The 23,892-nt window shown below is 43.7% G+C and overlaps 1 protein-coding gene across 2 annotated transcripts in view; it reads right to left on the bottom strand.

The window, feature by feature from the left end:
* The window catches only part of DENND1B (DENN domain containing 1B), a 1,072,082-nt gene that overhangs the window by 429,445 nt on the left and 618,745 nt on the right, over positions 1 to 23,892 (bottom strand). For both annotated transcript variants that reach the window (XM_085601836.1, XM_085601835.1), the window contains 2 exons: positions 18,327 to 18,380; positions 12,985 to 13,095 (listed from right to left, as the gene is read on the bottom strand). In XM_085601836.1, coding sequence (XP_085457962.1) covers positions 12,985 to 13,095; positions 18,327 to 18,380 — 165 coding nt within the window. The remainder of the gene's footprint in view (positions 1 to 12,984; positions 13,096 to 18,326; positions 18,381 to 23,892) is intronic.

Raw genomic sequence — 23,892 nt, 5'->3', positions numbered from 1 at the left:
GCCAATAATAATAACCATAGTAACAATGTTGTGTGTAGCACTTTCAACCAGTGCTGTAAAATGTAAGCCAATAGTGGCCAACAGGCATTTCCACAAGGAAGTAACAAAACAAAGTATTTCTGTGTTTATTTTGAACAGCCAGGAGAAAATTAGACATACCAGAGCACCACAACAGAGATTTATAGCAGAAAAATATAAGACGGCGAAGACGTTTGCCAGCCAGATAGGCTGTAGTATGTCTGAACCTTGAACAGCTGATGGCACAGGGAGGCTGAGCAATGTCTTTGCCATGAGTCCGCGGCCCCAAGATATGGAACCAATCAGAGCTGATAACTGGAGGGTGACATCACAGCAGCGCCTTTTTGAACTGTCATCATTAACATTGGCCATGAAGTCTTCCTGGGAGGTAGGAGGCAACTCCCTACTGGAATGCCCTGCTTTAGATAAGACAACACTTAGAATAACTGTTAATAATGGAACCGTCTGCACTTCAGAGCCACTGGCATCTAAAATGACGCTAATCTGAGCAAAAAGTAAAACACACAATCCTATATAATGTACTTTGTGTCCCTACCAACTCTCAGAAAGAACAACTGGACACAAAAGTTCTACTATCCAACACGTTTAATTATCTTTGACAAAGGTACCGTCATTATCTAACCTATATGACTTATGACCTATTACATTTTTTTAACAGCAATTTAAAGCTAACTGGCTGCTCACTACATTGCACCAAGACCAACAATCACTGCCAAAGCCAAAAGGTGACCTTTTATTGTAGTAACCCATGCCAACCAGTCAGTCAGCCACATAATCGTTATTCGGCCTACCAGAAGCCAGAAAAGCACAGGATAAAACAATTCACACATGAAAACTTCAAATATTATAAAAGAATTAAAAACAGCATCTTTAAAAGAATCACAGCCCCATACAAAAAGCAGGCAAAATACGTTGAACCTAAATCATTAAAATGTCCCATGTCGGTTTCTAATTCTCATTGCACAACAAAATTTGCCACTGCGACACAAAAATCTAGATCATACAATTTTTGCAATAAGATAAACACCTTCTATAAGATCTAATCTTGGACAGACGTAAAATTGGTGTCAAGAAACGCTTCTGGGGATAGGAATATTATAAATGACAAAAGAGAGTAAAGTGCATAATACTTTATCCCATTGCCAATTTGGTAAAGTTGTACTCCAATCAACATCCCTGGGAAAAGCCACTAATAAGTGTAACAAATGAAAATATAACTAGCTAAATAAAACCTACAATTCTTCAGTCGCGGGGTGGGGTATGGGGTGGCATGGGGAGGGGTACGGGGTGGCACGGGGAGGGGTACGGCGTGGCGCGGGGAGGTAATTTAATTTAAAACAAATATATAATCGAATGTACCATCCCGCCAGCCGGGTCCCGCATCTTCTCTGCTCTACAGGAACAGGAAGCAGAAGCAGGCAGCCAGGCTCCCTCCCTCCCCTAAGCCAATCACAACACTGCAAGCAGCGTTGTGATTATGGAGAGGCCATTTTCTCAATGCAGGCTGCATCACAGCCTGCATGGAGAAGGGCAGAGTGTGCATGACTGGTTTGGGCAGCCCCAGGGGCCAACCAAACAGTCATTGCGCACTCAGGACTAGGCACACAATTCCTTCCCTGCCCTGGCCGGTTGCCCACCCACCCGTCCGTAACCAAACATAAAATGGTAATAACGGAAAGTTAACACCATTTTATGTTTCTGCTTCTTGCACTGCAAGAAGCAATTGGGCAACGCTCCTCCGCCTTTGTAGAGGAGCCACCCCTGATGGCTATAAAGGCAACACAAGCAGTTAAAATCATAAAATAAAAACATAATTTTAAAGACAAATCAGTATATGTTTAGAAAATGTAAAAACTCTTCCTTTTCTTTTGGTATTTCGACTCATGCTTGAAGTAGCACAAAATAATACAACTTGAAAAAACCAGCTCCAGGCAGTAGTTTAAGAAGGATAAAGGTTAGAAGGGAAAAGTGAAAGTCACCTTCGTTTGTAAATAGTGTGAAAACGTATTTGGTTAGTGAGTTTAATTAACTGGTCAGAAATGCTCAACAACCACACGGAGTGATTTAAGAATAAGCACCTAAAAAGACTAAACCACGTACTTTTCAAGGAGTCTGAATCCCAACAAGCTCTGCTGCTCATTTCACTCTGAATCATGTGTGTAGTTATTATGTGATATTCCTTTGTGAGCTGTACTGAGGTAAAAGGTGCCACGTGGTCACGTTTTTAACCTGCAGGATTCATGCTAAGTACATAGGGAGTCTTTTAGATTTTGCCACACCTGGAGCAGCACCTTAAGGCAGGGGTGTTCCATCCCCAATAAATCTGTGCTTCCTTTGCCCTATTTAGAGGTGGGTGCACAACAGGGTTCCCACAGCAGAGCCACAGCGGTCTCCACTTTGAAAAACCATTGGCCTGGTGACCCATCTATTTCATGGCCAACAGGTCATAGTGACACTTGTCCCATTCTACTTAGGCAAAGGTGACCAACACTAGATTTCTTTGTCCAGCACTGCCATGCCCGGAGTTGCAAAGTGACCCCTTTTTGGGTGGTCCCCCAAAGTTTTTCATTGTTTTGGGACTCAACCTGCTGTAATCCGTAACTCTGCTGGGACACTACTATTTAGTGTCCACTGTATGTGCGCTGACTTCTCAAACATGTCGAAATTGGACTAAAACCTGATTGACACATTTAATGTTCCTATACGGCCATAGTATATGATGCAGAAATACACCCATGACATGGAAAGCTAAATGCCACTTGTGGACTGCCGCACCCATTGTGCCAGCAGCTGGAACCCTGCTGCGCCACACCTATTGTGCCAGCAGCTTGAACCCTTCTGTGCCGCACCTATTGTGCCAGCAGCTTGAACCCTTCTGTGCCGCACCTATTGAGCGAGCACCTTGAACCTTGCTGCACAGACCTGTCAAAATATCTCTTTTTGCCATGTAAGAAAAACTGGTGTTAAATATTAAAAAAGACCCCCCTAAATGTTCCTTGTAGCCCACAAGGTAGGGTGCATAATATTTGAGAGTGGAAAATGTGTGACAATAGAAATGGCATGTCCCCCCTGTAAGTAGACTCAAAATGGCATTGACACTGGTCAGACTGTAAGTGGTACATAGGAAAGGTCAAAGTATAGATTATACACTTTCATCTATAACCTTTTACCTTTCTTAGCAGCAGACTCCATTTAAAGGCTTATTTTAACATTTAAAAAAACAAACAAATTAACGATTAAGTGAGATTTGTATTACATATATTGGAAATGCAACTTTTAGAAAGTTACCATTAGCCTCCTTGAAGGTGCTGGAGTCTAATTTGCATTATCTGCCCAGAGACTGCCCAGCCAGTGCTTGCTCTGAGTTGGTTAAGATGAGGTGGTGTGGGAGTAGGGAGGTGTTTCTTCCCCTGGCAGGAAGACCAGTTGTGGTGGGTCCAGGAACTCAATTTATTTCAAAGGGGCCTTCCCTGCCACAAGTATATGTTAAGTGACACCTGGAAAGGCCACAGCTTGTATCCCCACCAGGCAGGCTGCCACCAAGCCCAGTGGGAGGAGAGCTGCCGTCAGAACTGGGTTTTGGACCACACCTCTAGGTGGGGGCACACAGGCTCTGAACAAGTGGAGAAAGGAACTTTTAGCAAGCTGAAGTCATAGTTGAACAGAGTTAAAGTAAGCTTCAGCTGAAGTTCTATGCAGTGACAGCAGACGTTAGTTGAGAAACATATGAATGTTGATAATCAGAGAACTGACCCATCAAATATATTAAAGTACCTACAATCACTGAATATTATAAGTAGGGGTGCGCAAAATGTTGGTGAAATTCTATGAAATTACATATAAAGTACACAAAATTATGCTTTTAAATTCATGTGCATTATTCTGGTATCACGTATTACTTTTTCATTCGAGAGCTCACGTCACTAAAATAAAATCTTGCAAGACAGTGATATGAGACTTTAAGCAAAAAATGTCTCTGCGTGAAACATTTTCTGCACGGGTAAGTCTCTTGCGAAATAATTACGCACAGTTTTATAATGCGAAATTGCAAGGAATTTTAGAAATTTACCAGATTTTGCTGGTGTTACTGAAATTTTGTCCAAACGCTTTTGAGTCTTCACATACTTCAGTAGTGAGGAAGAACGCTCAGAGCACTGATAGAAAAGTGAGGAGCTTTTACAAGCGGGAGTGGCTAGGTATGCCCAAGCCCAGGAAAAGGCCATCGATAAGTCAAGTCAAAAATCCTGCTAATAGATGGGTAAAGTTCAGTGTGCATAAACATTATAAAACTCCAGAATAGAGAAAATATTGTTTCCTCCAAAATTACCTACTTGCAAAATACACCTTTCCTTCTAAAGGCTTTAAAGGGCAGGGACGGTTTCTCCATTAGGGCTCAGGGGCTGCGCCCCTCTGAAATTCCTACACATTTACATAAATACATATTAAATAGATTTATTTATTTAGAGATACAATCGTACCTCTAAGTCTGGGCTGCCTGGCCCGCCTCGCTCTGAAGCAGGAGATGGAAGCAAGGCAGTAAATCAACTTTCCTAACAGTGATGCACAAATTAGGGCTTTCTGTTTTAAATCCCTTCATTGCCATTGTGGTCTAGGGTTGTATGCACTCTGTAGACCAGTGACGCATAAGTGCCACAGTTTCAGGCGTCAGAGACTTCATCCCTGCGTGATTTCAGATGTCCGTCATTCAAAGGTGTAGATCCCACCCTTTCGTCATACGTGAGAGTGGATGCAAGCACATCTGATCCCGTGCATTGTTCTCGGTAATGGTAAGAGTTGTAAGATAATTCTGTGTTCTGTATATTGTGCAGAGATCGCTCATCACGCTAACCTCCTCCACTGTGACACCCCATGCCCTCACTGCACATCTCACGCTCCTTTAGAAGTGGAGTTGCAATTTGTGCCCCCGCAAAATGCATCCAAATAAGGAGCAGGGTTCTTTCTTGTTCCTTTGCGAAGTTGATCAAAATATCCCAGTCAAGCCCAAAGGGAGAGATATGTGCTTATTGTTGAACATCTGCTTACAGAGGCCAGTTCTCTGATGTATGAAATTAAAACTGGCACTGTCTTCATGCCCATAAGTTAACCCTAATGCCAAAAACATGGATTGACTTGCAAACAAAGAATGTTAAAAATGTCAAGGGAATGCATTTCAGCGATTTAGCTTCTGTCTTATTTCACATGCTTTACTTAATCTTGTATTCCCCAAGAGTTAGCTATTTTATAATGTTGTTGTTTATCTGTATTTAATTTTGGGCATACTTTGAGGCTTGAGCCGAGTCAGGTGTTTATGAGGAGCTTTGATTGAGCGCTAAGGCTAAAAACAAACAAAGTGCCTGTCAGTGGGTTGGCCTGTCTACAGAGCACACAGAACAATGTTTGTGTATTCCATTTACAACTGAAATTCCGTGGATAGGTGGGGGCGTGGCCAAGCCGGCGGCTATGAAGGCCGCTTAGTAGAGCAGCTCCGGCAGACGTCCCGGCCCATTGTGATTTCCCACACCATAACGCAGCCGATTTCGCTCTGGACCCGCAGCGTCGGGCAGCGTAAGACATGCTGCCCCTGAAAAACCGGGATCCGGCAGCAAATTAGCCTGAAAATCGGAGACACAGTGCACTGCGTGCGACCCGGGAGAAGCCCGTGCCTCGCTGGCCCGGCGCCCCTTGCGAGCCGGAGTGCGTGTGAGGCCCGGACACCCATCGGAAGCGCCAGAGGAGATTGGACGGCGGAGCGGTGAGTTGTGGCTGTACGGTGATCCTGCCCCCCCGCCCGCTTGTTTTCCCGTTCCTGGCTAGACCGGCCGTTGCCCAGCCACGCGACCCCCACCGACGATCGCTAGGTGTGTGCGGGGACAGGGCCCGCGCACAGCAGATATCGGGGGCGCGGGCGGCGGTGGGTTGCCGGCTCGGCGGGGAGAGGGGGGCTCGCGAGTCATAGGGCCTTCTGCATGAGTCCGACAGTTGGTCTCTACATCGACTCGTCTGCCGCTAGCTACCTTCTGGACACTGCAATCGGCCATACCCACTTCGGGGCCTGCAGTTACCCCTGAGCAGAGTACACTTCACCATACACTGCACGGCGCTGCGGATTGGAGGACACCGCGCACAGGCAAAGACCCGGTGCCTAATTGTTGAAGTTGTCACACAAGCCCACACAAACGCTGGGACCTCCTCCCGTTGGCAATCCAAGCGCTGACAAGTGGGGGGTACATCAGAGTTTAACCCCTACTTCACTCAACAACCTAACTCTTAGCCCGGAAGTCACCATTTGCCGACACACGCTGAAGTTGCCTTCCTGTACCCAGCAACTAAAAAACGAAGATTTGAAGCACGTAGCCGCCGCAACAACGTCCTCATGGTGGGGGTTCCAGAGACGACATCCACCGGCCGCATGGATCTCTTTGTGGAGAAATTGCTCACTGACCTCTTTGGCAGAGAGGCATTCACGACCGGCTTCGTAGTGGAGAGGGCCCACAGGTCACTGGGCCCCAGGCCTAACCCCGAACTCCCCCCCCAGGCCCATAATAGCACACCTCCTGAACTTCAGAGACCGTGACACTACACGGAGGCTTGCAAGAGAACGCGGAGATGTGGACTGGCACGGGTCAAGATTGTCCTTTTACCCAGACTTTACAGCAATGGTCCAAGAGGCCCGTCATAAATGTATTGGGGTGAAGGCCACTCTGCGGAACCTAGGCCTCAAATACGGTATGCTCTACCCGGCAAGACTAAGAATTGATGTTGGTCGCAGGTCCCGCATATTTGACACACTAACAGAGGCACAGGAATTCTGTCGGACATACAGGCAACTAAACACGCAGCCAGCAGCGGGAGGGTCCCTCCCTTCGCCGCCTCATAGCGGCTCAGATGCCAGCGCATAACTCTTTTCCAATCCTGGCAGCGGTTAGCTCATTTGCTTGACTTTATGCACTTAATGTATCTAACTGGGGAAAATGTTATGCATTTTATATTGTTATGTCATTTGGCTGGTTCGACCCAGCGCTGCCACCCCCGCCATGGTGTATCCATTGAGTTGGTTTATCTTCACCTTGGTGTACTATGCTGGGGCCACAACAGCTCAGCTAGAAGTTGATTCATACTTAATAGCAGATTATTCACAGAGGTTTGGCCTCCTTTTGGTTGGATGGCGGCTGGGAGGGTGGGGGTGGGTCGATGGGTTTGTATGCTTCAGTTGTTGTTTTTCACACCTTAGCTCACTAACACTAGTACTGTTCGATGCTCACTGCAGTTCGGTCAGGACAGACTATACACTTTACCCATATGACACGACTAGGTAACATTGAGGGCCACTCGGCGCTAGCCCTGATGTCATGGAATGTCAGAGGCCTCAACGATAACAGTAAACGGCGTCAGGTGCTTCACTACTTACTCCGGCACAAGATAGACATAGCATACCTGCAGGAAACACACCCCCCCACAGATTCGGTGCTAGCTGGGGCGCACATAGGTATTTTGCAAATTACAGCAACTACGCTAGGGGCACCGTCATTTTGATACACAACAGAGTCCCATATAGTCTTAGTAACGTTTTCCGTGACCCAGAAGGTAGATATATCATTGTTGTTGGCTCCCTTTGTGGCCATATGGTCTCACTGATCAATGTTTATGCCCCGCATGTGGACTCTCCCGAGTTTTTCCACGCACTAAGCGCCCAGCTCGAAAAACACGTGCCTCAAAAGCTTTTATTGGGAGGGGACCCCAACCTACTATTGGACCCTAGGATTGACAGCACCAACAGAGCCCCTGACACGAAACCACGGGCACAGCGTGCCCTGAGGGATTTCTGTGACCAATATACACTTGCAGGTATCTGACAGAGCCGTAATCCTACTCTAACCGAGTACACTCACTACTCTGGTCAACATAACACTTGGACCATGATAGACTATTGGCTGCTTTCCCCTGAATTTACAGACTGGTTCAATTCCCACACGACGCTCCCCAAAACATACTCTGACCACTCCGCGATTGTGCTACATTTGAAACTCCCATGACCAGAGGGGTGCAAACGGCAATGGCGCTCCCCGGGTAGAGCCCTACAGGACGATCTATTCAAGGCGGAAATACGAGAAGCTATTGAAGACTACTTCGAGATTAATACTGGCTCGGTGGACTCTTGGGTGGTACTGTGGGAGGGTTTCAAGGCCGTTATTAGAGGGGCCTGTATCTCTAAACATGCTGGGGTGCTCAGAGATCTCCGCAACACGAAGTCCCGTACTGAACGTGACATAGCTGTGTTAGACTCCAAATCCTTGGGGACCCCGAACCCTGATGACCAGACAACAATCTGTCCGATTATAGAGACACTGCAGACCGGGAGATACTATACCTGGGGAAATATCACACCGCTCGACGTTATGGGGAGGGGGAAACACCGGGGATTGTGTTGGCACAAATGCCGAGGCCGTCGTACAGTAAATCATACATCACTGAACTTCATTCCAACACGGTTGACACACTTAGCACTACATCCGCTATCCGAGACGAGTTCCTAGAATATTATACCACACTTTACACTTCCAGGGTTGGACCGAACAGTACAGCCCAGACAGACTACCTCTCAGAGATCGTGTACCTGGAGAAGTATATGCAAGAGTTCTTAGCGGAACCCTTATCAGTGGCAGATGTCACGCTTGCCATCAACACTCTCCAGGGCACCACGGCCCCTGGGTTAGACGGCTTCACAGGGGATTTTTACAAGGAATACAAAGACCTTCTGGCCCGCAGCTCATTGGAGTCTATGCGGAGGCCGTAATAATTCTCCTCCCAAAGCCCGGAAAAGACCTTAGACAATGCGGGTCCTATCGCCCCCTATCCCTACTCAATCTGGATTACAAAATATTGGCTAAAGTACTTGCAAACAGGCTATCTCAACTAATGGAGTACATTATCTCCCCGGTGCAATACGGCTTTGTACCTCACCGGTCTACCTCCCTGAACCTACGTACACTGTTCGCAGTACTTCACAGAATAAAACCGGACACCCCTGCGGAAGCAATATTGCTGGATGCAGAGAAAGCATTCGACTCCTTGGAGTGGCCATTCATCATCGAAGTGATGAGACGCATGGGCATGCCATTTGGTTTCATTGCCACGGTGGCTCTACTCTACGGCAACACCATGGCGAGACTCCGTTTAAATGGCACACTTTCCAGACCCTTTCAGCTTTTTCGTGGAATGCGACATGGCTGTCCTTTATCCCCACTCCTGTTTATATTAGCTATAGACCCAATGATCAGGCATTTTCAAGAATGCCACCTGCATCGAGGGCTGCAGTTTAAAACCAGCCCTCTCCTAGTTTCCCTCTATGCAGAGGATACCATCCTATACGTCCGGGAACTACATATCAACCTAACACCCCTCATTAGGGAAATTCTTCGCTTTGGTAGATTCTCAGGACTAGGCATAAACTGGCACAAGTCCATTATTTTTCCACTAACCACGAGCACGGTTCCATGGGAATGGGAATTCCCCCTCGAATGGTGCCACGATTCGGTAAAATATCTCGGGATACACATTCACCTAGACACCACTCACATCATACGCTCAAATTATGGGCAGGCCGTCCACACTTTGGAAACGCAGGTTGATAAATGGCTGAGACTACCACTATCACTATCTGGTCGGTTCGCAATTTTAAAGATGGTGGTCCTTCCCAATATTTTGTACTTCTTCAACAACATTCCCGTACCCCTCACTGACAGTTTCTTTCGTACACTACGATCACACATCACCCATCTGATCTGGGGAGGGAAGCAGCCACGGATTCGCTGGTCCATCCTTACATTACCGTATGAAAGAGGAGGGTACAATGTCCCGGACTTCCAATTATATTGTTTAGTAGCACAATGCCGCAATGCTCACGCTTGGTTCCACCCGGACGCGCGAATACCATTTCTACGACCAGAGGCAGACCTTTCTCTCCCAGACAAACTCTCTGTGGTGCTTCCTAGGGGCTTTCCTCGAGACCCACATAACATCCAAATGGTATCTACCACCTTCTGGGCGTGGGGAAAACTGAGGAAATTCACCGGAGCTGCGGCCCTATATTTTTCCTCCCTTCCCCTGCCAAACGCCAGATGGTTCCCAATCTCCGGGGAGGGCCTGGTGCAACGCTCACTGACTACACTGAACGTTGGGAAAATAGGAGCTCTCTACCCTGGGGGACACGCATTTTCACTTGACGAAGACACAAGGTACACTAACTGCAGTTTCATGACCGATTCATTATGACCTGTGTAAGATCGGCCCTGCGGGCAGCCCTCCCTAGATTTCCCATTGAACCAGATTCATTTTCCTCACTCACACTAGTGATAGACAATCTTGACGGGGCCTGCCTCATCTCCCGTATGAAAACAGTGTGTGACACAAAACTTCAACAAACCTGGGAGACGGATATTGGCGGGCAATGGTTAAAATGCTGTGCGGCCACCAAAGAAATATCCCTTAATAGCAGACACAAGCTGCTTCATTTTAAATTCCTTAGACGCGCCTATTTTACACCCGCCAAGGCACACAGGATAGACGCCACTAGGCCCCATACATGTTCTAAATGCAACGCACCTCACGCCGATTTCATACATTTGGCTTGGTCTTGCCCCCGATTACAGTCTTACTGGGCGGACATACACACAACACTAGGGAAAATGGTCGGCTTGCCTCTCAATCCTATCCCAGAGATTGGGCTGTTCGGTTACATGGTGCAGTTTCCCAAAAAGGTCAGAAGATTTGCCTCACTGGGCTCACTCTTGGCCAAAAGAGAGGTTGTCATACATTGGGGTAGGAATACTACTCCCAAAGTACAGGACTGGTTGTGCAGTTTAGCTTATTGCAATGTCCATGCGGAAACCTATGCCAGTCTTATGCCGTCAACATCCCGCCCCAGAGACATACGGGGCCCACTTCGGGACTATATAGCAGTTACTAAACAGGCCTCCAGCTCTCAGGCAGAAAACGGCATTGTGCCAGAGGGAGTGGGATGACCGGACCAGCCTTCTATTGTGGGACATGATAGAACTAATATTCGTAGTGTTGTATTTCTGTGCATCTATGCTAAATGTCATGTCAGATGTGAGGAGATGTGCATAAGGGGTGTGTTTTTGTGGGGGGGCTGAGGACGAGTCCTCCTGATTTGGATAAATGGTAATGCAAGACGGCATTATTCTTACTGTCATAACTGCATACGATACTATGAGCAAGGTGCCTGTTACAAAATTTATTTGTTTCATATTTGGAAAATAAAGTTTATTTAAAAAAAAAAAAAAACTGTGGATAGGTGTGTGAAGGGGGTACACCGATGTCAAAATATTTGGAAGGCAAAAGTAAGAGAAATTAAAGTGCTTACATTTGAGGGAGTGCAGTGCATGTTGGGTGCGGTGAAGTGACAGAGAAGCGAGGAAGTGCATTTGGAGAAGAGTGAAAAGAGGCTGTTGAAGAGGAAAGAGAGGTGCTTGAAGATGTGCAGATGGACAAGATATGCAGAAAAAAAGAAGATACATATTCAACATAAAGCACACATAACTGAAGGCCAAAACTCCTTCCACAGGCCTCAATGCTATTTATTTCACAGACTCACTATTTCAGAATTTAAACATTTCCATTGTTAATTATTTATAAGAAATCATTGTTGTTACTCATTTATATTAACCAGCTAACACCCAGTGACAGGCTTTAGGTGTATGTTAGTTGTTGTGTCATTTGTCTGGATACAATTATATCTCAGAGAAAAACCAAAATACCGGTCAGGTTGCACACTATGGGAATCATACAACTTTATTTGACATGTTCCTTTATAGAGAGCCCCCACTTTTATCATCCCACTTAAAGACCTGTCTGCACTTATTTCTATATGACTGGATGTAGCCAGCAGCTGTGGGTGCTACTCAAAGTCTGATTAGAGCATAATTTTCCAAAGTTAATGCTGCATGCAGCACAAGACACTGGCCAAGCATACATTTTAAAGGACTAAAGTTGTCATGCAGAACAATTTACACATTACAGTAACTGTTGAGCAAATTAATGCAGGAAGATACGGGGCAGTTTTTAATGTTTTTATTATTTCAAGACTATATGTTCCCACTGCTTAATAAGCTTTGTTTATCGCTACATTCATTTTCTTTAAAATGAACCATTTGGCATCTTTTTTTCATTTCTTTCTCGGGAGAGGGACTCACCCCAAACCCCCAGGTTTGTCCATTGCACTTATTCACATCGCTCGCTATATTAAAGTAATGCCCAAAGTTTACGTACCACCACTTTCAAATGTTACCAGCCGCCATTGATAGCCATTTTACCAAATGAATACATTTGGTTAGATTTGAAAATAAATTCCCTGTGCAAGCTTGAAATAGTGCCGGAGAATAATACATAAGCACAACGTGTTGGCGCGCTTGCAACATGGATATTCGTGTTGGAAAAGATATTTCCAGAGGCAGGAGCCCGCCAGACTTGCTAGAGCACCCATCTCACAGCTATTACGGCAGCTTAGAAGCCCAAAGCATCACTCGGCGGCAAAGAGCTATCTGCCTATTACCAGGTTAGCTTAGCAGCCATTATCCGGGCCCTTTGATTTCCTTCAAGCATCCCCCTCCCAACACGCCACAAGTGAATAATAAAGAACTCATAATAGCGCCTAAGAATTCTTTATGGGGCTGGCGTCACCAGAATGAACTCTGAAGAGAGCTGAAGAACTCTCATCTACAGATAAGAAAGAAAATAATTAACCCGCCTTGCTGTATCCGAGCAGGCCGAGGATAAATCAGGCTTTTTGCAGTCAATGAGTGAGATAAAAACCGTATATTAAAAACACTATGCAGATATTGTCCTTGAAGCACACCGGCAGCCGCCTGAAGCTGCAGGGGTGCCTGGCTGCTTACAGCCTGCTTGGAAGGAGGTGTGAGTACTTACAGTGCTGAGTTTACTGGAGGTAATGATGACGCGCCTCTCGTGCAGCATGCTGGCATAAAGCTGCAGCATGTTGTTCACGTCCACGGCCACGAAATACTCCGTTAGGTTTCTCTGTAAGAAGGGGGAAAAATAGCTGTTATGAGACAGAACCACCAGTATACTCTCGAACATTTCTATGTATAAGGTTTAGTGTCTAATACGTCTCTGAATGGCAATGTGCTTGGAAGACAATGCCTCCTTTTGGAAATCTAGTATGCAAAGTGCAGCGCCCACCAATAATTAACAACATAGCATGCTCCTTACTGGAGTATCAGAGACCAGACGCCATTTTGCTGGCAAGTGACAGTGAGGGAGGTAGTTGGTTTGAGGATGAACATTTAAGTTTTACGCCAATGTGTTTCTCTGCAAGGTGTAATATTCAAAACAATATGTATGCAGAGAGCATACAATGTTGACCTGTAAGACATGCAGGGAAAATTGCACCAGTTTCACATGGGTTCAAATCAGTGATTATTAGATGCATTTTACTGCAAATGTAACTCCAAACTGGTGGTCAGAGATTTGATTGGACCACATTTCTAACTGTGCATTGAGGGTTCCAAGTTAAAATGGATGAATTTAAACATATACCTGCCTAGAGTAAAGTCACATCTAATTTGTAGTAATGGTGAGTCTAGGCACCACCACCCTTGAGTATCCAAAAACAAGGCATTAACTTAGAAGTGGTTATCAAAGGGTGTGACTGTCAAATAGGGTCATTAAGAAGCCAATACTACATTTTCATTCAGAACATCCACCATATCTGTGCTACTGTTCTACGTTAACTCTGCATCATATTTCTATTCCAAGCAAACTATGTGACATAAATAAGACTTCAATTCACATACATTTGATTGTTCGCTTGATTTATGACCTTGGATCCCATTGATATCACAAGTAGGGCAAAGTATAGCCTAAACCTATGATGGATTCACAGGAGTTAGATAGAGCAAACCTATAACAAATTTAAAACCAAGAGGACAGCAGATGGCAAAGTATCAAGGGAGAGTCAGAAGGGTCGTATGAGCAACATCTGGTGACACACAAAGGATGCCCGTGTTGTTATTTGCTCTGTTACAGAATGCACGGCCGTCGGTTCCTTTTAGGTTACTGCAGTAGTGGAAGTGTAATCCAAAAAGGCATATGCTGTATGATGGACAACCACCTTAAGCCAACCCAGGCAAGACAGAGTATTGCAGCTGAGGCAATACATCTTTGGCCGGACCACAACCTCCTTGGCTGCTTTCGCTCCATCCCACCAACCTTATTCCTTTCTTCAGAACAGTTGCATAAGGGAACATGTGAGGCCATGTGCTAACAGAAATAAAGAATGAGACTCCATAACTCCTAAATCATAACAATGACTATCGACAACTGTGTCATCTTCAAGGCTGTTTGCTTCTCGTTCAATTGTGCCAACAAAGTCCACAGCAGCAAATGCTGCATTACAGCTCTAAAAGCTGCTGTGCTCCTCTGACCAAAGGCTGCTCCAGATCCAACAAACGTTGCTGTAGTTCCCAAGGAGACTTTGCAGTCCAATGACTTCTGGTATGGAACATGCTTCCTAGGACTCTCCAGACAAAAACCAACTATGACACTTCCAATGCATTAAAAAACCACTGTCTAAGCCAACCATTAAGCAGCAGATGGGACTCACTTCACAGAGCTGTGCTACAAAAGTAATGTAACCATTCAATCATTCACGACCACCTCTGCAAGATTCATTAAGAATGAATTTCTGGACTCACCAATGGAAACCAGAACTCACCTCCAACAAATCATAACACCAGGTCAGTGTTTAATTTGAGCCGTTTTTTTCCGGTGCTCAGCACCAGTGTTTAATTGTCAACATATGCACTTATGACAGTCTGCCACACAGTGGCACTGTCTGTTTAATTTAGAGATGAGCACAACAGATGTTAATTAATTAAATATGATTTAAAATGACTAATTCCTGTCGCACAAGCTATTCTTACAGTTTCGGGGGCCTGGTATAGTTTGACTTGTTAGACTTTTAGGAGTGTGATGGTTAGTAGTGGTGTTGGTAGTCATTGGCAGCGTTGGTAGCGGCAATGGGTGGAGAAAGTGGGCAGTGGACCACTGACGAGGGTCCTAGTACTTACTTTCTTTTTACAAATTAAGCAGCAACAGGATTATGTAATAAGGTAATTGGACTGCCTGGGTACTGGAACAACGGTGGATCGGTTGGAGGGTGTTAGTAATTAGCGATTTTATTCTCTTTCTAATTAGTGGTACCAAACCTGCAAAATTTGATCTCTCTTCTCAAAAAACAGTGCTGTTTCTGCTCTTGCTATTCCACTGTGAGCCGTGAGCACACTGTGCCCTTTGCAGGGAGTGCCCTGTGGAGGTCTTCAGTATCAAGCATGCTATAAAAGACTCTTGACTATGCTCCCAGGACACTTGGCATATAAGTGACAAACTCTACAGATTCTGGTTTGCCTGACAGAGGAATTTCACACTACTACAATTCACTGAAGCTCGATGCCGCAGCTCCAAAACATCCCACCAGGGGCGTGCCCAGAGATTCATGCTAGCTTCATTTTGACATCCTTGTCTTACTAAAGAGGTCAAAGGAAATTTTCACCGGCTAGATGGATCGCTTAAGACCACTACAAGTCTTCAAAGAACAAAACACTGATCCACTCTTTTAGGAATGCATCAAAACCTAAAAAATGCATTAAAACCTCATAACCAATAAGAAATGTATTAAAACCTCATGGCCCTTTGGTGTTGAAGGTGACCGCAATGGTAACGGGTAACATCAGCATTTTCCTATCTGAACATTTCACATCTTACAAGGAGTAGGGAAGTACCATTATGCAAAGATATATCAGAGTTTACTTGTACACGCCCGGTAGTGGTTGTGAGACTTAACACTCAACTTTCGGCCAATAGGAAACTGCCCACTTTGTCAGAAATGTAGAAAGAGCATGGTATTTTAGGTTGTGTAATGTTATTGGCAGTTGTGTGGAGGTTTCTACGATTATCATCACGCTTTCCATTTTGTATCAATCTGGAAGTGCTAATTTTCAATTGTGAATGTAGTCTACTTGTGCATCGTGAGATTAATGGAGAGTCTGTTCTGGGTTTAGTTAGAAGTGGTTTGCATAAGTAAAGTTTAATCTGGATAAAGACCTTTGTGAGGTCTTATGTCTATGAGTGAGCGTTCTTAAAAACTTTTACTTTGTTTAGATTGAAAAGTTGGCTGTCCGTTGCTCGGTCATAACACATTGATTTTTAATATATGCATTACAATCCAGGTAGGGTTTTAAATGAGCCGGGTCCCTCTGGGTCTCGGGCCCGCTAGTAATTAAAAACGGACATTGAAACGGGTTACAATTATGCCCTACTTTGCTGGCAACTAAGACGGATTGATTTTTGAACAATGACTGTAAAAAACACATTAAGGCAATCCATGTCAGCAATTTAGTTGCTGTTGATATTTCACAAGTTTTACTCAATCTTGCATTCCCTGAGAGTGTTTGCTATTCCAGGATGTTGTTACTGTATTTTTTGTGTCGCATTTTACTCTACTAGTTGCCTCCAGGTGTTGAATGAGCCACAATTGAGAGCTCTGAAGTTGAGGCTGAAGGCAGTGCGAGTTTTTCGGTGCCGTCAGAAGGGTGTTCAGAAGACATGGTCCTCCAATCCTTGACCTCTCTGCAGACCAGACAGAGCAGTGGTCAAGTATTCGAGTTCCAATCGTGATCCAGGATTGGATTCGGTGTGTCACAGAGGTACACAGCTGCCAAATACTGACAAAGTGAAAGTAGAAGAAATGACAGTGCTTACAGGTGAGTGGGTGCCTTGTGGTGAAGTGAAAGCGATGCGGGGACGTGCACTCAGGAGACAGTGAAAAGAGGGGCCTGAAGAGGAAATAGATGAGGTATAATACATGCAAAGTAGGAAACGTGAAGTGAAAAAGGAAAAGTGCGTGTCTAACAGAGAGAAACAGGAATTACTGAGGCACTCTGGAGACCACTACTCTTCTCAGAGGTCTCAGTAATTTGTAATTCATAATTTTAGAATGAAAACGTTTTCAATAATAATCTTTAACAACAAAATCATAGTTGTTGCTCATTTACATTAGACAGCCATTAGCAAAACTAATAGCCCTGGGTGGTTTTACCTGTATGTCTGTTGTTGTGTTATATATCTGGATGCAATAACAAAACTCAGAGAGGCACCCAAAATACCAGTCAGGCGGCACACTATGGAAATCACAGAATTTTAGTTTAAATGTTTAAGCCACGCCTTAATTGTACAGGCCGGCCCGTTTTAGAGACCCTACACGCCACTTGAAGCTCCGAATCCATGTATGTAATTAGGGTCACCTTCATCCTACAATAAATCCGCAAATTTAGCACAGCTGGCTGGAAGTCTGCCCATGGGATTGAAGGTTACCAGATCAGAGCTAGGCAGGACTGACTAGGACATTGAGACTTCTGACAGAGAAAAAGTTGCCACCATTACATCTGAAGATAATGTCGATTCTTTCTAACGTCCTCATTGTTTGGCCAAACAACATTAACATGCAAGAAACAGACCTGCAGAGGAACATTGACTCACACTTCAGAACCAGCCCCCCAGCCCGCCCCTGCCCAGCTAAACCGTGAAACATTGTCGGAAGTGGAGTTGTTGTAGAGGGGCGTGTGATGGCTGCTGTGGGGAATGATCGAGAACTGAGAACACAGCAACAAAGGGCATTTTAGCGCTAGTGGAACTTCAGGCACTCTCTTAAAAATGCATTGGATTTAATGAAACCTAGAGGCGAGGCATACGTTGATCACAATTTATTTTCCCCTCAAGGGTGCAGGAGGACAGGAAGAGTGTTTTCTACCCTCCTCTCCCAATCGACAAAGGCATTAATTAGAACATATATTTCAGATGGTCATGAAGAGCCCTCACAGGGGACTCAGCACTATTAGAAGGCCTCCCAGGGAACACTAATCTGCGTGAGAGTATAGTTACAAAGGTGCAGCACCTTCTCATTTTAGATGAAGTGTTGTAGATCAACACAAAGCCTTAACCCCCGTGGCTCGGTGTCCACAGGACCTGCCCTTCCAGGAGTAAATGACTTGTGTGCACCAGCTGACATCCTTTCAGAAGAGAAGGGCCAGCTGGGTGTCAGGGGGGCCCAGGAGGTGTGAGGCCAGAGAGAGCGCTAATGAACGTGTACATGATACGGCCTGTCTGCGACGGAGAAAGAGGTGGGACAAAAAGCAATCAACTATGTACAGCAGACGCTTTGGCTGCTGGTCCAAAGCTGCAGGAATACTCACACTCTCCGGTATTGTTGGCAGTCCAGTTACATCTGGCGTGATGAAGTATGAATGCTAAGGAAGGCAACAAATACAACAACTGTTAGCACAGGTTAAAAGCAATGAATGCAGAACAGACGCAATTTCACATCAGCTCTAGTTAACAGTTCAGCAACTGTACTAATGTATGGCCATGCAGTGATTGGCAGGATCCAAGGGTTGGAAACATGTCGACCTGATCACCGAATCACAACAAGACCAAGCACCACAAATAGTACCCGAAGACAAGCCAAAGATTCACAGCAAGCGGAAAGATGTCAGTCACCAGCAGAAAAATAAAATATGCAGCGTGAAGATTGCAAAAACAAGTGGAGAAGGAAACAACGTCCACCAGATGTGCTTGTTAATTTAATTTCCTCATTAAAGGATTTCTTGGCTAAAAGATGAAATCAAATAGATTATTTTTATGTTAAGAAATGTGTGTATTATTAACAATGACAGAACACGGACAGAGTTCCCCCTCACCACTGTTTAAAGCGGTATATTCTATCTGATGAGGTGCACTGATGCATGTCAATGCGGCATTAGTCGGATAACGCCATTTTGCAGAGTGAATTAAATATACCTTGCTTTAGATAACACTGTACAACACAATCATTACACAATGTTTGTGTTTGTACTGTGTCACAGAAAACACTGCTCGCAGGGCTTCTTATTTATTTATTTTATTTTAGGTTTTTATAGAGCGCGTAGTCACCCTCGAGTATCCCAGCGCTGAAACCTCGGACTCCTAAGGAGGGGGCAAAGAGAAGCTGCTATGGATGATTAATATGCATATGTTGGGCGAACTAGGATGCTATGAACAAGATCAATGTATGAAAGTCTCAACTTTCAGTTAGACTTGGCGTGTAAATAGAGCTCACGGTTTTATGGTATTTTTTTTTAAAAAAAAACATTTTTGTCTGTATTTATCTATATTTTGTTTTGGACCATTCCATTGGTGTTCATCCAGAATTATTTTGGGTTTTGAGAATAAATTTAGTCCATTATTGTATTTCCATATCTATTGAATGCACTCACACATAAAAAACAGTTTCGTTTTAGCAAATAAAGCAGCCAAATATAGCAAAACCCTACAACCACAGGTAAATATTAACATAATATACAAATATATGTTAACATAAGCATGTATTTAAGGAAATTTCATCCTGTTATTTATCTCCCCATGCTGTCTATCTGCTCAGCTGTTGGCTGGGAATTCATGAAGGATACCATGGAGAATAACAGGAAAGAAGCACAATTTTCGGTATTTTAATACAGACAGGAAACATATTGTTTTCTGTCTGTATCTATCTGTAAAAATCTGTAAAAACGGAAAACTAGGAGCCTTACTTGTACAAAACAGTTCCTAGTAACATATAGAAGTAAAACAAGCATATCAAATGTGTTTCAGTACAAAAATCGTATGTTGTTCCGCTTTGAAAATGTTGCTACAACATCTGATTAAATGCAAAATTAGCTTAATAAGGGCTGTGTTTCCATTTTTTATTTTATTTCGTGTATTTGTTGATTTAATGGCCTGAAATTTTGCTTTTTGCGTGTAAATACCTAGTAAACGTAGTTCACCCTTTAATAGGAAATGTCAACGGATGGACAAAACCATTTCCTCTTCCTTCAGTGCAACAACCAAATTGAAAAAGAGAAGAGGTCTGGAACATTGAAAGTGCATGCCCATACCTTCTTCGGTGCGAGCCCCTACATTTCATACCAGAAGGCTATGTGTAACTCCATCCTAGAGTTCAGGTAGGTGGAACTGTTGTTATATGGATTCTCAGGGAATAACTTGCAGTGTGAGATGCTGTTCTGGTCTGTGACTTGCTGGACACTTCTCTGATGCACACATTTGGAAAGCAGTACCAGTGCTGTGCAAGGACATTTGCAAAACCTTCTAGGTCCATAGATCTTATGCTGCACCTCTTGTCCAAACTGGGCTTTAGTTCTGGAGACACTGTCAAGAGGATACTGTTTCCAGAGAGTGTGATGAAAAGGCCAGGTGACAACTTTGCAGCTCTCAATAAAAGGCATTTCTCAATAATGTCAATACAGAGAACCCAACTGGCTTCCGTAGCCCAGCTGATACAAGAGAACTTCTTCACTACGTTTGCCTCCTTTGTGACTCACCGAACCATGCATTGGATCCAAGACACCAGCAGGACCTTGGAATGTGAATCAGGATATTGTGTGACTCACAAAGCAGTCACCTGGATAGTCTCATGTGCAGTAAGCATGTGACACTATGAATATGCATAAGGCAATCAGACTAGATACTATCTTCATCAAACTAAATTAATGTTATTGTGCTCTTCTGGAGGGAAAATAGATTTTATTCTGAGAGTTGAAACTGTTACTTGACAAATAAATGGTGAGCAGGAGCTAAGATAACTCCTACGTTTTGAAAGGAATGGCGAAGTAAAAGGGCTACATTTAAGGAAATTTGGTGAGGGTGAAAATGTGGGCATCTGCAATGCAACAGTTGTCTTTGTTTAAAAAATAAAATAGTCCTGCAAGGAACAGTGGATTTAACAGTGAGGATCCAAACAGAATACTAAAAGCTGGTCAGATATCTATCTCCGCATCAGCCTAACACAGCAACTCTGTCCCCTTAAGTTATTCTCAAACTTAAAGCAGGGGGAGACACACGCCATGTTGCAGCAATGAAATGTGCTACAACCAACACCTTTGTTGGATGTTCTTTGGCTGAAGAGGCAAAATGGAATAACCTAACATAAGAAATGGAAGCCATCAACCAAAACAAGTTAGGGTTTTTTGTGACAGTGATGGAGCATCTTATAGAATGCACCTTTCTGATCCAACAAACACATATTCATCCTACAAAGTATGGTAATTGCAGATGGAGACACAGTGGATTTTTTCTTCTCTTAGATCCAATTGCGAACAGACTGGGGAATTCATGGAGCATTCACTTAACCTTTTGTGGATGAGGGAAAGCAAATCAGGAGTGCCACTGTTTCTATTCTGGCAACTAGCTAGGATTGACATGAAGTTCACTTAAATAGTAGGCACACTTAAAGGCACCTATATGGTGCACCTAAATGTAAAGCAAGGATGTAATGATGAGTCATAAAAGCTTATGAAGGTAGTCACCATTAGGCATTAGCTTATATTCCCCGAATGTAAGCTTAGCCTGCACCAATCCTACAGTTTTAACAATTCTGGGTGTTGGGTTCTTGATTCTATTTCAGCTAGATCAGTTCATTTTAGCTCTAATGAAAAATGTTATGTCCCTACTTAAAGTCCTCAGAGCGCCATTCAATTTTTTAAAATACTGAAGCGCACCTCAGTTTTCTGTAAAACAAATATTCTCAGGATGAAGACGATTTGCCCTTTTTGCTCCTTCAAAAGTGTTTGGCTCATTTTTAATTTTTATGCCACTTCTTTTGTGTTGGAAAAAGTAGAACTGCTTTCCTCGGGGCCTGACTTCTGAAATTGTCATGTTTGTCCAGATGAATCAGTGTTTTTGGCATCCTGTTCTCCCTGGGAATGATCTCTATGATCATCCGTCTCATCTCCTTAGCACGTGTAATCTTGCCCACACAAATCTACTCTTTTACATTATGACACAGCCAAACTATTTCAAATGAGGGTCAGCCTTCTTGCAGATGACACAACTCCCACTTCTTTCAGTATTGCATTATTGCCGCAACTCAGTCTCCAGCTTACCATTGTGAATGAATGAATGTGATTTCTTTTACAGGGTGTGGATGGCTTGTTAGTCTGACTGACGCTAGATGATAACCAAGAGGTCACTGTGCTCGGCGAACCACAGGAACTACCAAAATAAGTGTTTTTTAAGAAGTTTCTATAATCTAAAAGAGTCATTGGAAGACCAATGCAGTGGTTGTGTGACGTGATGTAAAAAATTCCCATGAGCAGTTCAGTTGCGGGTTAAACCTAAGATGCATCTATCATTTTGTGCTCCTATACTTACATCGGTGTGGTGGAGTGGCGCATTACACGTAATGTCTGCAAACGCATAGGCCGCACAGCTGACAAAAATGTGAACCCCTAAGTCAACTAACTGGTGGATATCACGGATTGCTAAGGGACCAACTCCTCTCACCTGAAGAAGTTTTCAGTATGGTTTCTAAAGATAATGTTTTATAATAAAATACATTACTTACAACAAATCAAATACTTACAAAATTAAGATTCCACACTGATCCATCTATTAGTTTGATTAGACATTTCCGAGCTTTCCTTTGACAAGGGCTCCTGTCCTGTGTCTTTTGATAGACAGGCATGTCACTGTTTTAACAGGTAATTTTGCTGACCATTGACCAGAAGGCATGGCATGGCACTGCACTGCACCGCACTGCAATTAATTCAGTTCGAAAATGACTTAGTACAGAAGAATACTGTTGCAGGACCAGCATCTCATGTTTAATATGTAACGTGAGATGCACTAAACTCTTCCAGGGTAATGGATTAACTGGTGCGATGTCCGTCGTACGTGAAATACTTAAAAAAGAAATAAAGAAAAAAAATGGGGTGCTGTTATAGGCTATCATTGCCTGTCCGTATGTCCTGCATCAGTCGTCATCAGAATAAATTGTGAATTCAGTGGAAAGCTTCACAGGACTGAGTAAAACATTAGCAGTGCATTGCATAAAAACGAACACTGAGCTCGGTAAATCTCTATTTAACAGTGTCTGACAGCTAATGCCCCGATTCTCTTAAGACAACAAAAATCAAGTAAAAAAGAATACATTCACCAAAATCACAGAAAAATAAGAGGCAAAGCAATGATTCATTTGATCAGATCAAAGTAACACCCTTCTGAAGATAATATGCGATATGGTTGTTATTTAATTGCTGCTTAACTGAATATTCCAGTCATTTCCATTCAAGTGGAAAAACGAACATTTGTCAAAAGGCACTGCATTTAAGAAAGGAATCAAGGTTTAAAAAGATAATTAAATCGAGGCCATAAAAAATTATACTTTTTTTTATTGGAACCACAACAGAAATACAAGGAAGACTCTATTAAGGCCTGTTTAATGAAGTTCAACAGCACACATTAATATGCCTTGAATGCAAGTAAATGATTAGACCTCTGCAAAAGAAGAAATTTTGCAGGAACCACACATAGAAGATGGTATATACAGCGCTGAGAAGGACCTCAATATTATGATGAACATTAAATATTAAATAAGCAAGGTGAAAATCGAAGTTTCCTGGCGTGGGTTAGTAAATACACAACGCCTGAGGAGTCCTCATTCTCACTGCTCTAATTAAAGAGCTCGTGGTATGAAACACTCAGAAAAAAGAACTTGTCATTAGAATCAGACATACTTTTTAGAGAATGGTAAGCATTTACAGAGATGTGTTTAATGTGCAACAGCATATGTCCAGGTGTGACCATATGGCTCCCATTTACCACGGATCACACTGTCCCAGTGCTGGTTTTGGATTTTAGCAGTCACTACTTTTCAGGTGTGTTGTGCCAAATGCTTCAAATAAATCACACCAATACGGACTATAATTTCCAGAATACGCTGATTGGTTA

The sequence above is a fragment of the Triturus cristatus genome, chromosome 4_2, assembly GCF_964204655.1.
Source record: "Triturus cristatus chromosome 4_2, aTriCri1.1, whole genome shotgun sequence".
NCBI lineage: Eukaryota > Metazoa > Chordata > Amphibia > Caudata > Salamandridae > Triturus > Triturus cristatus.
This window is presented reverse-complemented; position numbering and strand designations above follow the sequence as displayed.